At 49.5% G+C, this 16,100-nt stretch overlaps 5 protein-coding genes across 5 annotated transcripts; 4 read left to right on the forward strand and 1 right to left on the reverse strand.

The window, feature by feature from the left end:
* Window positions 1-387: 387 nt before the first annotated feature.
* Window positions 388-4,364, reverse strand: Pdw03_1362 (Foie gras liver health family 1; the record flags this gene model as incomplete). The annotated part of the gene is made up of 4 exons (XM_014679659.1): window positions 388-2,153; window positions 2,206-2,319; window positions 2,381-3,992; window positions 4,071-4,364. 4 exons carry the CDS (start codon window positions 4,362-4,364, stop codon window positions 388-390), a joined length of 3,786 nt encoding a protein of 1,261 aa, XP_014535145.1.
* A 1,170-nt stretch (window positions 4,365-5,534) lies between these two features.
* On the forward strand, window positions 5,535-8,266 carry Pdw03_1363 (Hydrolase, alpha/beta fold family protein; the record flags this gene model as incomplete). Its single annotated transcript, XM_014679658.1, has 2 exons — window positions 5,535-7,299; window positions 7,350-8,266. 2 exons carry the CDS (start codon window positions 5,535-5,537, stop codon window positions 8,264-8,266), a joined length of 2,682 nt encoding a protein of 893 aa, XP_014535144.1.
* A 737-nt stretch (window positions 8,267-9,003) lies between these two features.
* Pdw03_1364 (Glutaredoxin, eukaryotic/virial) lies at window positions 9,004-9,948 on the forward strand (the record flags this gene model as incomplete). Its single annotated transcript, XM_014679657.1, has 3 exons — window positions 9,004-9,081; window positions 9,149-9,572; window positions 9,632-9,948. 3 exons carry the CDS (start codon window positions 9,004-9,006, stop codon window positions 9,946-9,948), a joined length of 819 nt encoding a protein of 272 aa, XP_014535143.1.
* A 390-nt stretch (window positions 9,949-10,338) lies between these two features.
* Pdw03_1365 (60S ribosomal protein uL6) lies at window positions 10,339-11,361 on the forward strand (the record flags this gene model as incomplete). The annotated part of the gene is made up of 4 exons (XM_014679656.1): window positions 10,339-10,384; window positions 10,658-10,961; window positions 11,061-11,238; window positions 11,311-11,361. The coding sequence occupies 4 exons, from the start codon at window positions 10,339-10,341 to the stop codon at window positions 11,359-11,361; spliced, it is 579 nt and encodes a 192-aa protein (XP_014535142.1).
* Window positions 11,362-11,937: 576 nt separating this feature from the next.
* Pdw03_1366 (Patatin-like serine hydrolase, putative) lies at window positions 11,938-13,962 on the forward strand (the record flags this gene model as incomplete). The annotated part of the gene is made up of 4 exons (XM_014679655.1): window positions 11,938-12,021; window positions 12,165-12,295; window positions 12,372-13,170; window positions 13,228-13,962. 4 exons carry the CDS (start codon window positions 11,938-11,940, stop codon window positions 13,960-13,962), a joined length of 1,749 nt encoding a protein of 582 aa, XP_014535141.1.
* Window positions 13,963-16,100: the final 2,138 nt, after the last annotated feature.

The following is a 16,100-nucleotide window of genomic DNA, read 5'->3' on the forward strand; positions in this document are numbered from 1 at the left end:
TAGATATTTCGGTTTGCGCGTTAGAGAGGGGTCCTTGGTTAAATGGGGGGCGTGGGAGGGTTCCCGATGAGAGGAAGAGTGAGAGGCTGGGTGTTTTTATGCTGATACCTCAATTTGATATTTATATTTTGCAAGAATCAAAAAAAGTGAGCTGTAATGTCTTTGGGTGACTGTGATGAAGCTCTATTGACGGCAAGACATGCGGAAGACCGATCGCCGCTAGCCAGATTAGGAAATCCAGGTTATGTGATAAGGGTTGAACACGTGATATACCCTCATTGTATGCTGTGCATGGAGTTGGTGATGATTTTTTTTTATACAATAATTGCTTATTATGAGATAATCCAGTTCATTTACAGTATGAACCTTAGATCCTAGTCATATCATTCAATCGTCGGCATCAACCCACACCAAAATCCCCTTCTTGTCCGATTTCACATCCCCCGTTGGAAGGACGCGGAGCGTTTTGTTGAAGTAGGTGTCAATGACCACCAGCTGTGGCTGGATCCACAAGCCGCGCTTCGCCGCAAACAGATTGAAATTCACTGTATGGCGACTCAGTGGAACAAGCTGCACAACGGTGGTCTTCGGCCCACTAAAGGCAAAGTGCTCGCTCGCTTCCATGACCAGGTTGAAGGTGAGGAAGTGGGTAGAGGAGTTCTCCAGTACATAATCCATGTGAATCAACCCCGGCATGTTGCTAGATGAGGTAGCCGATGCAAGGACTCGAGGCTCGCCCATGGGGACGACAAATCGGGGAATATCGAGGACGGTGGTTGTAATGGAGTTATCTGCATCGGAATAAGCTGCAGATCCAGATGACTGCCGACGCCAATTGACCTCCAACGCGCAAGTGAGTGCAGTTGGTCGACGGTCTCCAAGAACAAGCTTCTGGACATCGAGGCAGAAGTTGGATTCTCGCAGTTCTTCTGGTGCGAGATGAGGCGTTTCTGGACTGACAAGCTCTTCCGAGTGAACCTCGCAAATGGCTCCCCCGTTGGCTTCGAGGAGAATCAGGGACATCTTGTCAATTACCAGCGGCTCCACTGCAAATGAGACCACTTTGGAATTGAGGTACCACCTCTGGAACAGGCCTATAGGACTCGGCGCGGAGCTGTTCTCGGGTAAGGTATCACCAACTGCGAAGAAATTAGGCCATGGCTGTGGGTGAATTGCCGGCAAGAATTCATAGTTTGCTTCAAACGGCCGAATGAACGATAGATCCACGGTGATATTCTTCATAATCGGGGTCTGAATATCAGACACCAAATGATACACAGCCGAGACTTCCAACGTAAAATCCGTGGTCTCCTGGGTATCGTCCAGCACAATTGTAAGAGTTTTGTTGGAAAAGCGCTCCAGAACACCCACAGCTCGTTTCAAGTAATGAGACGGCCCCTCAATCGGGGTGCTCGCGCGTGATTCGAGGAGATCAAGGTCGCTATCGGTGTCGAGCCACTGTATTTGAGCTGTGGACTCAGTGCCGAAGATTCTGATTTCAGTAGATACATCGGCAGCTTCGTCTTCTTCATTGTGTATACCAATCTGAAGCATCACCCGTTCGTTGGTATAATAAGTCTCCTTCAGGTTCGGAGTTGTGAGGCGAATCTTGGGAGGCTTAGGCAGAACCTTGCACCTACTAGTGTCCCGGTTCTTACCCACTCTTCTGCGGGTCACACCCTTTTGCGTCTGCTGCCACCAGAACGATTCACGCTGATTTGGCTCAGTAATCGCATAACCCAAGTCGAACTTTTCTTCTTCGATCAGCATTGTGATTGAAGCAACCCTGGCTCCACCAGCTTCGCGAGGAATGCAAGTAAGGTTGAAGACCTTGGTCTGGGAGGGCCCCAAAGTAAGATCTGCTATACCGACCAGTGCGGTTAGTCCACCGGTTGGAGATTGGATCGCGGTATCAGAGTTGCTCGGCTCGCGGAGTGGAAGAGTTGCGACGCAGCATGGGGTTGTGGTGTCAGCATCCTGATTCTGGTCAGATTGAATCTTTACTGGGCGAAGACATCCTTCGAAAACCAATTTAACCTCTGAAAGTCGGATAGAAGCCGAGGATTTGTGAGCACAGGAGGTGATGGAAAGTTGGGCCTGTAGAGGTTCCCCAACGTTGCCATCGGATCTCTCGAACACTAATGACGCGGCCACTTTGAAAACAGGGGTCAGTGCAATCTTTCTATCTCGGGCTTGCCAACTTACGACTAGTTATGACATCCTCTGCGCGAAGGACAAGAGAGGGTTTGGGCTTTTCTGAAGGCAGATTCTCAAGACTCCTGTGGATGTCATAATGCCACGCAGGTCTTGGTTTGAAAGCTACCGAAATGAATATTAATACTAAAAGACAATACGCAGAAGATGATTGATATTAGCTCACCCTTGTTTAGAAGCTCCCAGTCCACTCGCAACACTGTCTCGCTGTCTTGCACCCTGAGGGCGCATTCTCTGAGTGCCCATCCGAAATTGACCATCAGATGCCACCACCCTGAGCGGCGCCAGCTAAGAGTAGACCACAGCGGTTGAAGAAGGCTATGCGCTTCAGACCATGAGCCAATGCGCATATACTCCTCGGCCGCCTCGAGACTCAAGCTCTCGACTTTCCTTGTTTGGTGACGCTTTGCGAATTCCTCGATAGCAGATTTAAGCGTGTTCAGTATTAGACCAGAGTGGTCGAAGCCAGTTCGTCCTTCTTGGGGTGCTTCGGCATGAGTTTCCGGAACAAGATATGTGTCGTACAAGTAGGATTTGTTTGCCAATTGTGAGGCAGGCGATTGACCAGGGGACATGCGATCTTCCATGGGAATTTTATGGGCAAGCGCACGTCGGATCATTGTATGTTTCGCTGAACGGTGGAGCCAATAACCCTCGTGGTGGAGATTTTCCCAGGGTCTGACTCTTTCCCCAATTGGAATCATTTTCTCCGGTAAACTATAGAGCTCTCCAGGTTGATCAGAAGATATATCGCTGGAGAGAGACGGAATTTCCGCTCGGCGGATAAGCTGCGCCATCACCATCGACCAACGCGCCTCCCAAGCCTCCCATCCGTAGTGTTTACTGCCCTTTCCTCTGCGGTTGACAATATCCTTTACACGGATTCTGTGATCAACCCAAAGCCGAGCTGCGGCGGTGGTTTGACCTGTCCATAACAGGCAACGTATAATCCGAATGGCAAGGGCGTCAGCCAAGAGGCGCGCATCGTTAAATCGAGGATTCCAGCCCGCAATGTTTTCGAAAACTTCATGCCCAAATAGGGTGTCGTACGCACTCTCATAGTTCCGACAAGCTGCATCCATTTCTTGGCGAAACTCGGCAAAAATTCCGAGCTTGAATTCATAACGGACGTTCCAGCCTTGAGATGATAGGGTCTGGGAAGTCCCAGTGGTTGGGGGTGCAGTCGGAGGAGGAATACTGCCCCTATTTCGTTTGCGCCTGGCATGCTTGGACAATTCCCGATAGTATTCAACCACCGAAGATTGCAGTAGAGAAAAGAGTGATTTCACAAAGTCTTGCAGTTCTGACAAGATTGCGTCTGGTGGAATTACAAATATCGACCTGGGGTCAAGGTTTGTTGCCCGCCGAATGCCCGCAATTCGGTCATCAATCTCGCCCTCGTAGCCGCCTTCTTCTCCGTCTTCTGATATCAAAACAACCACAAATCGTGTTTTGTACCCGGAGGATTGCCATTCTTTTTTCAGGCTGTTGATCTCAATCTTGAGCTGATTGTCTCGTAACGAGTTCATATTCGGGTCCAGCGAGAATGGGAAGAAATTTATCACTGCTGCTGGAACAAGTTCTTGGTGCTTAGTTACCCATAGAGGCGTGAGCAAGCCATCTGGGAAAGTTGGGGAGCCAGGTGACAGAGGCGATATCGGCGAGTGGAGGACATAGTGTGCGCTATGTTCCGAGTGTTCATTATCCTGGTCATCGCTGGGAGTGGTTGGTGGTGAGGGTATAGGGGGGTCAGCTTTTCGTGGAGGGAGTCTGCATGACTGTGTTGGTGTAAGTAGCCAGCCCGCAGTACGACGTTGCGAAGCCAACGGGATTGGAATCATAGAGCATCAACTTACGCGACCAGAACTTTTGACGCGGTAGCCAATGTTTGCAGTCGTATTATTCCCAAATACAGTAACTCTAGGCTTCCATGGCATCTGAGAGCTATCTTCTTTCAAAAGCAGACTCCGGAGCTCCTCCGCAACAGCCCCGCTCAGAGGTGGGAAGTCTGAGAAGATATGGGACCCCTTCTCTGATAGCAGAGGGTAGCTCGAAGAGGTTTCAGAGCCATTTTCGGGATCTACCTCGAGTCCTGAGAGCAGGACTAAAGGCAGGTTGTGATTGACGTAGTCTTCGGGGTAGGCGTCCATTGCGGGCAATGGCTGTTTCGCAGCGCGGTCACCACATGTCTAGAGGATGGCGAAGACCTGGGGATTGAAGGGGCAAGATATGAATATTCAGGCTGTAAATGAGAGCGAAGCCCAAATTTGCTTCGGAGTTTCAATGATGTTTTGGGATAAGACAGGCAATGGCTGGAGGATACTGTCATATTGCCGGGCGGTCAACTATGTTGAGATCAGCTCCGGAGTGAAAGTTGACCATCAGACCATCCGTGGATGTTATCCTGACCCAGTTAGATCTGTGAAATGATGCGTAAAAATGGATTTGACATGTATATAAATTAGATAGTGTGGTAAATCCTCCGTTTCAGACTTTTCATTGGTGTCAAGGTGATGGCAATAGTATGACGGGATATATAAAACTAGATACACCATCTAAATCTGTTAGCTCTGTATGGGATACTACTTTGCTACTTCATATGATCTCATTTTCGATTCAAATACATTGGACCTGGAGAATATGCGTTTAATTTACACGAGCTGAATACCTATTTACTCTGTTGTATTCTGTAATATGCGTTTATTAGTGTCGTCCCCGTATGGCCCTATCAAGCCCATGGAGCGCCTATTAAGGGGTCAGAAGGAGCAGTTTGGAATCCACGTGAAATCTCAAATACTCAGGTTTATAGCTAGGGATCTAATTTAGTTTTCTATAGTATCTACAGATATTGACCTAGTCTATATACTCCGTAGTGTCTTCCCTTCTCCATCCCCTACTTTATACACCCGGTTTTATCGGCAAATTAAGATCCCCTTGTGGAGAAAAAGGTGTCAGCGCTAAGGAGATCTCAAAAAAGAGAAAGAGAGCTCCCTTTTGTTTCCCTTAAAACTACATTTGCGCTTTTATATCTTCTCATTTCTTTCTTTTCATACTCGGTATGACCAGGAACCTTTTTTTTTTTTTTCAAATTTTATTACACTCATTCCCAAATTTTTTTTAATCTTCTTACGCTCATTCCCAGAATTTTTCACTATTGTCCTATATTTCAAATACCGTAAAGGGGGGTTGTTTACAAGGAAACCAGAAACCCTTATCAAACATCTTTCGGGTGCAGTAGATCATGCGTGTACCCATTTCATCTTGCACCCAATCATTGAAGTTTGTCTATTCTAAGGGTTATACCCTTAGATCATTGAGCTATGTCGAACGAAAACCCCGTGCAAGCAGAGTCAGCTCTGCTCAATCGTCGCCGTCGTAAATCGCGCAATGGAACTGATCCAACCTCGCCTGAAGTCATTTCATCCCTCATTTCGTCCCTTTCTACCATCTCCGTGCCTCTTAATTCGCATTTCGATGCCTTCTCGAAGTTCGATACCGAATCAGTTCCAGAATTAACAGAAGTACCGCCCACAGCACCAATTCGCTCCCCTCCTCCGTCCGAGCAATATGGGTTTGGAATGAGTTACGGTGCCTACAAGCTAGCGGTCGAGCCACCCACGCTACCGTTTCTGCACCCCGACGATGCTGCCTCTTCGCCCGTCGTTCGCATGGCCAGGGCCCCGTCACCAAAGTCACCGCGATCGCCGAGATCTAAGCCCTTCAGAACGACCGACTCATCGTCCACTCGCCCAGCCTCGAGGGAATCCTATACATCTGTGATAGCCGCCCCAGAAACTTCCTCAATTGGAACGATCAGCACAGAGCCTGGCCCTCGTTTGTCAACCCCAAGCATTGCTTCGAATGGTTCGGCAGGGAGGACAAAAAGCCTAAAGGGACAGTTGAGTCTATTGAAGATGTCATCACGAGAATTCATGGGTGAAAAAGATCCTCAAGTCGAGCGCCTGCGAAAGACTACCAGCTATAACGACAGTCTACGACACAACATCCCGCGCAGCCGAGCAAGTTTGCGCTCATTGCATTCTATGCCGGAAGTTACAGAGGAGGCTCGTCCTGCGGACGTCAAGGAAGAGTCATTCGAAGAGAAACTCCCAAGCACTCCACCATTCAAAGATACCCAATTGTTATACAGTACCCCAGATACTTGCAATCCCGGCGGAATTGGGAGCGGTAGAATCATTCCTACTCGCGGCTCCTCTCTTCGACACCGGCATAGCCAGTCGTCGAGCTCCACAAAGCACCGGTCTGCTCGTCATAGTCGATACCCTTCCACGACCAGCAAAGAGTTCAACACAGACGATGGTTCACCGGGAACGAATAATGACGCAGAACAGGTGACCCGCCGGATCCAAGAGTTGAAAGACCAGCAACAGAAGATCAAGAACGAGTTGGAGTTGGGAAACAGCCCTGAACACTCGACTGAGACGAGCCCGGTGAAGCAGGCCAAGATATCAAAGGCATCGCGCATTCTAGGTTATGATGTCAATGAGGTTATGCGGAACGGACTAGTCCTCAATCAGCCACCTTTCGATGAGAGTGCTCCTTCTCCAAACGTGATGACAGGGAAAAGTCGCACTGGGATGCGACTAGGAGCACCACTCGCATCAAAGTCTACCCACCTACCACTCCAGTTGCCCAAGCCATCCGCGGAAAACCTGGATCCCGATAGAGCTAGATACAGACAGTCCCTTGAGCCAATACTGCCAAGCACCCCATCCGGTCATCTGTCCCATGTGTCGAATGAGCGACCCTCCTACAGCACTGAACGACCATCCAGTGCAGATTCAATTGACCTTGCTGTTGACGACTACATCTATTCGCCGAAGCTGACCCAGAGAATAACCCACCCCACCAGCCACCGCTCCATCGCCTTCTCCGAAGTCGGTGATCCCAAGGGCCATGTTGTGCTTTGCTGTGTCGGCATGGGTCTCACTCGGTATCTGATGGCATTTTATGATGAGTTGGCTCGGACGCTCAATCTACGGCTGGTCACATTGGATCGCCCTGGCGTTGGTGAGAGCGGTCCACACCGGGGAGACGAGCCGAACACCCCTCTCAGCTGGCCCGGTAAGCAAGACTGCCCCGAGATATTTTGATCCTGTGCTAATCAACAATAGATGATGTTGCAATCGTTTGCAACCACCTCCACGTGACCAAATTTTCCATCCTTGCCCATTCTGCCGGCGCAATTTACGCTCTTGCGACGGCTCTCCGAATTCCGCAGCATATTCGTGGCCGCATTCATCTCTTAGCTCCATGGATCCCCCCATCTCAGTTGTTGACCATCGGCTCTAAGAAGGATCCCGCGCCCACCAACGCCGTCCCCTATTCTCAAAAAATTCTTCGTGCTCTTCCCACATCGCTTCTCAAAGTGGCCAATTCGAGCTTTATGAATGCTACTAGTGCCAGCTTCACTGCTAATCTACCCAAGTCCCCGCGACGGACCAAGCGCAAGACTGCTGCCAATGCAAATGCCATCCCTCCGATCCCGCCTATACGTTCCGTTGAAAACGACCCGCAGACCCAGCGAGAGGACATTATACCAAAAATAAAACAGTCCGCTTCGACCACTACTTCGTGCAGAAAGAGCGACACGACTCTCGTGTCTCGCGCAAAGTCTCCAGAAGACGAGGCCGAACGGCAGCGTGACTATGACACTCGTCTCACCTACAAGATCTGGGAGCTGGCCACTACCAACGCCAACCCGGCGGTTGATTTGCTGATCTGCCTCGAGCGACGCCAAACAATTGGGTTTCGCTATGTGGACATCACACGATCCGTGGTAATCCATCATGGTAGCAAAGACCCTCGCGTTCCAGCTGAGAATGTCCAGTGGCTTGGAAAAACGATGCACCGCTGTGAGGTCCGGATCCTCGAAGGTGAAGGCCACGGTCTCATGGCATCTGCTCGTGTCATGGGCAATGTCTTGACCGAGATTGCCAAGGAGTGGGAGGACTGGACCATCCTTGTCCAAGGCAAACGCCGAGCCACTGCAAACCATGCTACACGGCCTGGGCTGTCGATCCAAACTTGATCTACCCAATCTGCCGCCTTTTCCCCTTCACTTTTTTTTTGACATGCACTACACTATCAGCCCTAGTGGCTCGTCTTTCCCTAATTATCATCGCTCTCGTTTTCACAGACGAGGCCGCAGCTGGTCTGCGGTTCCTACTGCTTCTGACCTACACCCCGGAACTTGTATATCCTATCATTTGTCCTTAACCATTTCTTACCCATCTACAAACACCTACTGGTGCGAGGTTTATGCCCTCTCTATGATTTACTGTCGACATGGGGTTTTGCCTTTGAACCAAAGAACCCGTCTGATTTAGCACAATACCCCAGTCATGCCATATTTTAATCAATATTGATAATTCAGCTTGACTTGCAAAGTAAACCTGAAAGCAAGAAAATGTACAAAACAAGCATATGGTATCTACATCATAGCCCCGCCAAGCATCAGCGCTCAGACGGGGCAAACCCGCAAATCAGGGATGGCATGCCTTTGGCCCCTTGACCCCACTTCTCCTGACCTGTCTGGAGATGTTGATCTTTTGATTCTTAATTTTAGAAGATTCAGGGCTCAAATGCGCAAGTGTCAAATTTCAAATGCTCCCAACACCCTGAACTGTTAGCTTTGCCGGGAACGGAAGATTTCTTGGCTTCTGGAACACGTCACGTTCCACCTCGAACCTCACGACTTGGAATTTTGGATTCAGCTTTTTAAATTGATACAAGTTACAAGCCACACGGCTATAAGTGTAACTCTTCATGCCTTCTTCCCAACGGCGGCTTCGACTGATTGTCGTTGCGGTCATCGCGATTCTTTTCTTGGTCTTTTACTACACTGTACGTGACCAGATTTCCCCTTCTCGCACCGTTTCTCCAGATATCTGACATGCAATCAAATCCACAGGGCGATGCAACGAAAATCCAGAATCAGAAGTTTTATCGCTCAACCCTCGACGCAATGAAAGCGAAAGAGCAGGCCAAGCAGGCTAAGACCCAAGAGAAGATCCAGAAACCTGTGCATGCGCCCGGACAGATTGGCGCAGCCAGTGCGGTTGCTGGTGACAAGGTGCCCATCGCCGAGATTGAAAAGGCCGGTGCTCCTCCTACTACGGAGAATGAAGATACGGAGGAGATCCCAATTGCGGGACGGACAAAGATGACTGTTCCTAAGAAGGGAAATCAGGATACGCCGTCCGAGGTTCAGTCGGAAATTAAGAGCAAGGAGGAGAAGGAGCGTGAGGAAAAAACACAGAGAGAGCTCGAGGAGAAAGAGAGGAAAGAGGCCGAGGCGACAACGGAGCTTAATGCGATCCTTAAGCGGGCTCCAGGTATGTTTCTTTCCTCCGTTTTCCATCTCTTGCCCGTCACCAAGACTAATCGCATCCAGTCATTGTTTTCTCCAAATCCTATTGCCCCTACAGCAAGAAAGCCAAGTTGATCTTGCTAGAACACTACTCGATCGAGCCGAAACCGTTCGTGGTCGAATTGGACAAGCATTCGCTTGGGCCGTATCTACAGGCCCTGCTCGCACAGAGTACGGGGCGTCGCACTGTGCCCAATGTGCTCGTGAGCGGGAAGAGCATAGGTGGCGGGGACGATATTGCGGCATTGGATCAGAGTGACGAGCTAGCTTCGACGCTGCGACAAATGGGCGGGAAATGGATCGTGGATGTCTCGCACCGGGAAGATGAGAAATCACTGTGAGGTTAGTTTTGTAAAACAAGATTCAAAATTTTGATAGCCATAGCTCAGAGCCCTGGAAAATATGATTAGGGGGGTACATGGTTGTTGGAGCTCATTGCACTGTACATAGCAGTGAACTTGCTCCGGAACTCCAGGCTCCAGCTTAATATTAACCAGATGTCTCTCTACTCAGAAATCACTAAACTAACGCCGGTGGAGCAAGTACTGGTACAAGCTGCGATAAGACGATAAGCTGATAAGGAACCCTAACTGCGCTAGACCCAAAATGGCTCTAAGCGACGCACAACCCCGTGACATCCAATTTCGCTCCACCACCAAGTCCATTCGAATTTTGAACCTCCCCGACATCGACAATCTACACCCCCGGCAACCACCAAAAGTCACGTCAAGATGCGGTACATTCACTCCGAGGAACGGCTGCCCATTCTGGACAATGGTGAGCGAATTTCCAGTTTTTTTTTATTGAGGATGGAGGAGGCCGATCGCACACAATACAACTTCTACTTTGAGGGCGCGAAATTCAACCCAGCCTAGCACGACACACGATCAATATCCAGCACCAATGCAGCGGAAGCAGAAGGGAATATTGTGTGGGATCGGCGACTCGCACTCGTACCGGACAATTCTTGATTTTGATCTTTCGAAATATTGAATTACACCAAAAGAAATGCCATCAACTAACCTAAATCTTTTTTTTTTCGTGCTACAGTGAAGGTCCAGATTCGCTCCCGTATCGTGACTGTCGAGGGTCCCCGCGGCAAGCTCGTCAAGGATCTTTCCCACATTGCCGTCACCTTCGGCCGCCCCGAGCAGAACGTCATCTCCATCGAGCTGCACCACGGTGCCCGCAAGGGTGTTGCTACCCTCCGTACCGTCCGTACCATCATTAACAACCTGATGATCGGTGTTACCCGTGGCTTCAAGTACAAGATGCGTTACGTCTACGCTCACTTCCCCATCAACGTCAACATTGAGCCCAACCCCGAGACTGGCCGCTCTGTTGTGGAGATCCGGTATGGAACCCTGGAACCTATGGTTATTTCGAGATGAAATTCAAAACTGCATCGTGAAAAACATGTGTGACGGAACCAGCGCTAACGTTCTGGCATTAGCAACTTCCTCGGTGAGAAGTACGTCCGCCGCATCACTGCCCAGCCCGATGTCGACATCGCTCCCTCCGCCAACGTCAAGGATGAGCTCATCCTCACCGGTAACTCCCTCGAGGGTGTGTCCCAGTCCGCCGCCGACATCCAGCAGATCTGCCGTGTCCGAAACAAGGATATCCGTAAGGTTAGTTATACTACCCAAATTCCTTGCACTGGGAGGGACCCGGATCTTTGAATCTATTCTAACAATCCCCAGTTCTTGGACGGTCTTTACGTGTCGGAGAAGGGCAACATCATCGAAGAGTAAATGTACCGCTTGGGAATGTATGGGGTGTCCGGGAGAGGTTTCTTTAATTTCGCCGACTTGCATAGAGGGAAGCAAAGCGAAATGTCAAAAACAAAACGACCCTTTTGAAATTCACTGATTCCCTTACGCGAATAACGTCTTTGTATGTGGCATGTAGAAATGTGCGCCCACGGCAATTCCATTACTTCATTACTTTCATACTATCAAGTATATTAAGTACTGAGTAGAGAGATATCCATACTCTTCTCGTGGGGCCGCTGTAGTGGAAGAAGAAGATCCGGGGGAATCTGGATCGATCTGGTAGCTTCAACTCTTCAACCGCCATCGGTTGAAACTCCACAATTTCTTCCTCGTTATTGAGTCCAATCCCTCTCCATAACACAGGTACTCTCGAATACATATCGCTCTCGATCGCTCAATCCTCTGTTTTTTTTTCAACATCACTTTCGATCTCAATTCCCAATTCGTTGGTGTAACGTGCGTGACGTTGTAGCATGTGAAAGCGAAAACCCGGGCCCGCATGTGCACCTCTCCCTCCACCAGCCGCGACGCAGACATATCCCTTGAGAGTAAAAAATGAGGTCCTGGTGGCTCGGATTATGGAAGATCGTTGGTGCGATCTGGAATATGGTGCTTGATGTTGCTCAGTTCTGGAGAGATGTGAGTTTTGTGCCCCAATCCCAGCCTCGGTGTCGTGCTTGCGGGGAGAGCTCGGAGCCAGAGATGGCAAAAACAAAAGACGGAAAAGACACATTTCTGGATATAGTTTTCGGTCTAATCTTGAACTAATGAACATCCCCTAGAAACTGTTCTCTTGGTGGAGTTCAAAATCCCCTCGAGATCGGCTCTTCCATACGCTAGCCAACGCGCAGAGCTATGAGGAGTGGGAAGAAGCCGCATTTGAGCTCGACGAGCTATTAAGTAAAGATTTGTGGTATGAAATGAAACCAAACCAACCGAATCCAACTCAAACCCCAGTGTACCAGACCACCATCTAACCGCCTACGCAGGCGCCAAAACCCTGTCAGCCGACACTATGACTACCGACTAATCCTCGGCCGACTCGAAGCACTGATGAGCGCGCGTGAGTCAGAAGACATCCTGACACTAGTAAACCTGCTCCGGTCCGGGCTAGTACGAAACCTGGGCAACATAACTAGCACGAAGCTATTCACGCACGCGTACGCAGGAACCAAGCTTCTAATCGATGACTACATCACGCAAGTAGCGCTATCAATCCAGTATGTGACATCCGTGCCAGGAGCGCCGAGGCACCCGAGCGGGTTTAGCTCGCAAGCGAAGTTGGAGCTACTGCACGATACGCGGCAGGCATTTGGGCGGACGACGCTATTGCTACAGGGCGGCTCTGCGTTTGGGCTGTGTCATCTTGGTGTTGTGAAGGCGCTGCATCTGCAGGGTCTGTTGCCGCGGATTATTACAGGCACTGCGACTGGGGCACTGATTGCTGCGCTTGTCGGGATTCATTCTGAGGATGAGCTGTTACCGTTGCTCGATGGGGAGGGGATCGATCTTTCGGCCTTTGAGAGGCAGAAGATGGTTAAAGGTGGGAATGGGGGCAACTCTGATTCGAGTTGGGTTGGGACGTTTTATCGAAGGATGAGGAGGTTGCTGAGGAAGGGGTATTTGTTCGATGTTGGTGTTTTGGAGGAATGCATTCGGGCTAATGTTGGGGATCTTACATTTGAAGAGGCGTATGCAAGGTCAAAGCGCATCTTGAATATCACCGTTGCGACGACGGGGAAGAATGGGACGCCAAATCTGTTGAATTACCTGACTGCACCGAATGTGGTATGTACTTCTTCCCTTCTCCTTGCCAGTACCGGTGACGTCTCACGCCATTTCTAGCTTATCTGGTCCGCAGCTGTAGCATCCAACGCCTCTTCCTCAGGCCTCTACTCACCCGTGACCATTTACTGCAAAGATGAAACAGGCACAATCATCCCATGGCCACACACACAAGATGCAGTCTTCCGACCCTGGCGACACGTCCAATACAACGAAGGCGAATCCCCCCTCTCACGAATCTCGGAGCTCTTCAATGTAAACCACTTCATCGTCTCCCAAGCTCGACCATACCTAGTCCCATTCCTGCGGTCCGAATTGAACCTCCTAGACCGATATCAAACAGGCTGGAACAACCTCACCCGCTCCGCCATGCGACTCATCATCGTTGAATTACACCACCGGCTCCGCCAACTTGACTATCTAGGCGTGCTGCCCGCCCCACTGAGCAGACTCCTCATCGAAGAGACCATCCCTGGGCCGAACCTAACTCTTGTGCCGGACTTGTGTGCCTGGGATCTGAGGCAATTATTCCAGAGTCCGACGACAGATCGCATCTCTGAGTGGGCACTTAAGGGGGAGAGAGGAGTTTGGCCGGCGATCAGTGCGCTGAAGGTTCGGGAGGCGGTTGAGATTGAGCTTGATAGGGGGTATCAGCTTGTTAGACGGCGTCGACCGAGTGATACCTTGGTTCCAGTGTCTGTGCCGAAGCAGGTCAATGCGATGAATGAGGGTGTTCCTAGACGCAGAAGGGGCAGGAGTGAGAATGAGGAGGGGATTCTGGCTGACCGGGAGTGATGCTGAGTTGCCATCACTAACGCATCCTGTTTGAACATTTCCATCTGATCAATGGATGGTGTCCTTGGTAGATGTTTTGACTGGGAAACTGTCCCAATCAAATGTTCGTGTGTCAATTGAGCCCGACCTTTTGACTCGACCGACACTGGTCAGATCGTCTGTCCCCTCAGACCCCTCCATCCTCTCTCCAATAGGCCGACCAGAGCCAACATCAACCACTACGAGCTCAGAACTATCGAACAGGATGTTGCTAGAATTGATATCGTTATGAAACAACCCCAAAGACTAAACTGTCAAATACCACTCTCAACACCAGCTACAAACCTGCTCTAGTATTTTCGTATTACCCGTGTGCTTTTCGCCTATCTCTGGATCAACTGCACCGGAATTCACTTCTTTTCATCAACGTGTGCGAGTATCTTGCAACGCAAAGATCTATAATTCTGTCAACGGAGACCGGGTAACCGGGGCAAATGACTAGACTGGGATGTGAGGGGTGCAACAACCGGTTGCACCCTGTGACTTCAGCAACGATCGATTCTGCAATTGCGTCTAGTTGAGGGCTTTTGGAAGTCCGGTCATACCTGCTCAATCGGGGTCATTTCCCAGGCGTCTTTTGGGGATTGGTCATATGCTCGCAAGTCTATTGCATCTAAAGGACTGGAGACCGAGGACAGTGCTTGGATGATATCTACAAGGTCCATTCGATTGACAATTGTGGAAGGAGAATTACCAGCTTTCAGCATTCCTTGATACAATTGAACGCTCATTCGATGCACAAGACACGAGTCACTTGCCAGCCAAACTGAAACCACCATTGATATCTTCGAAAGCCTCTATCTCTCGGATCTCCAGCTGTGAGCTGTCAAGCGGTGGAGTCGCCATTGTCAAAAGGCTTTTGGGGCTGTCAATAACCCGTCGATGATGATAGGCCCTTGTTAGAGTAAGATCTTGGACCAACAGACTCTGATATCTTTTTAGAAGATAGTTTAAAGGGACTGTTGCCGGAGATTCTCATATCCGCGGGGGTTTTGGTCTAGTCTATCCCGACATCTAACTTATCTAGATACCTGTTTCCGAGTATAGCTGAAACTGCGAAGGATCGAAATATCAATAGCCTCCATACCATCGCTTCTAAGAAAACTTACTCTTCCTTGTCTTCAAACCATCTCGTGCCTTTCCCGGTCCCAAAAACACGGCACCTCCTTTTCTGGGCAGAAGCAGCAGTAAATTTGAAGGTTGGAATGAGCCTGTTGTTTTTCAGAGTTGAGCCTAGATTGGTGGATGGGCTTATTCCATGCCCTAGTGCTCAGGTTAGAATCTGCGCGAGACACCGAATCGAAGTAAAGGTCAGCTTACGTTAGTTCAGCCCTTACGAGTGGTCCAAGGCTCTACAAACAGTTCATAAGTATTAAGTGGCATACGAAAGTCCTTTGTACACATCCCTTGAGACATAATCCTTGGGATAGAAAGAGAGGAGGCCATGTTTGGGACCTGTTCTGCTCCCCCCGCCTGGGGCCAAAAACTGGTTGACAGCAGTAAACCAACCCTCTCCTAGTTCGTTTACGTTATAGCCTATGAGTGTTGTGCGCTACCTCCGGATTAAACACTTGCTGGCCCCTAGTGACAAATGTTCAATCGACTTCCATCGTAGTACAGTCTGCTTTTAGTACAGGCCGCAAGCAGAGGCGACAACACAGGAGAGTTGGTGATATTCGACATGCGGTCTAGGAATAAACTGCCCCAATTCAGGGTAGTGTTACTTGTATGGTATCTCTGTTTTAGCCGAAGATCTCCTTATATCGAAAATAGTAGAATCCAATGATGCTGTATCATCCGTACACAACGCAACGCTTAGATCTACATACATAAAAAATGAGCTCCAGGGGATTTAAATCAGTGCTGAGATGCCCTAAAGTAATCTCTCTAACGCTCGAGTTCATAAAATGATTCACCCGGTCAATCTGAGAATCCATGGTCAAATATAGAGACACAACTTTGTGACCCGGGTAGGGCAGCAACATGTTACAATGCCATTGCAATGACGTTGTGGCAGATAATTTTAGATGGATCAATGCCTTGACCAGCCTTTCTAATTAGCGAAAGTCCAAAAACAGAAGCAAAAGAAAAGAAGGCGG

This window comes from Penicillium digitatum, chromosome 5 (assembly GCF_016767815.1).
Source record: "Penicillium digitatum chromosome 5, complete sequence".
NCBI lineage: Eukaryota > Fungi > Ascomycota > Eurotiomycetes > Eurotiales > Aspergillaceae > Penicillium > Penicillium digitatum.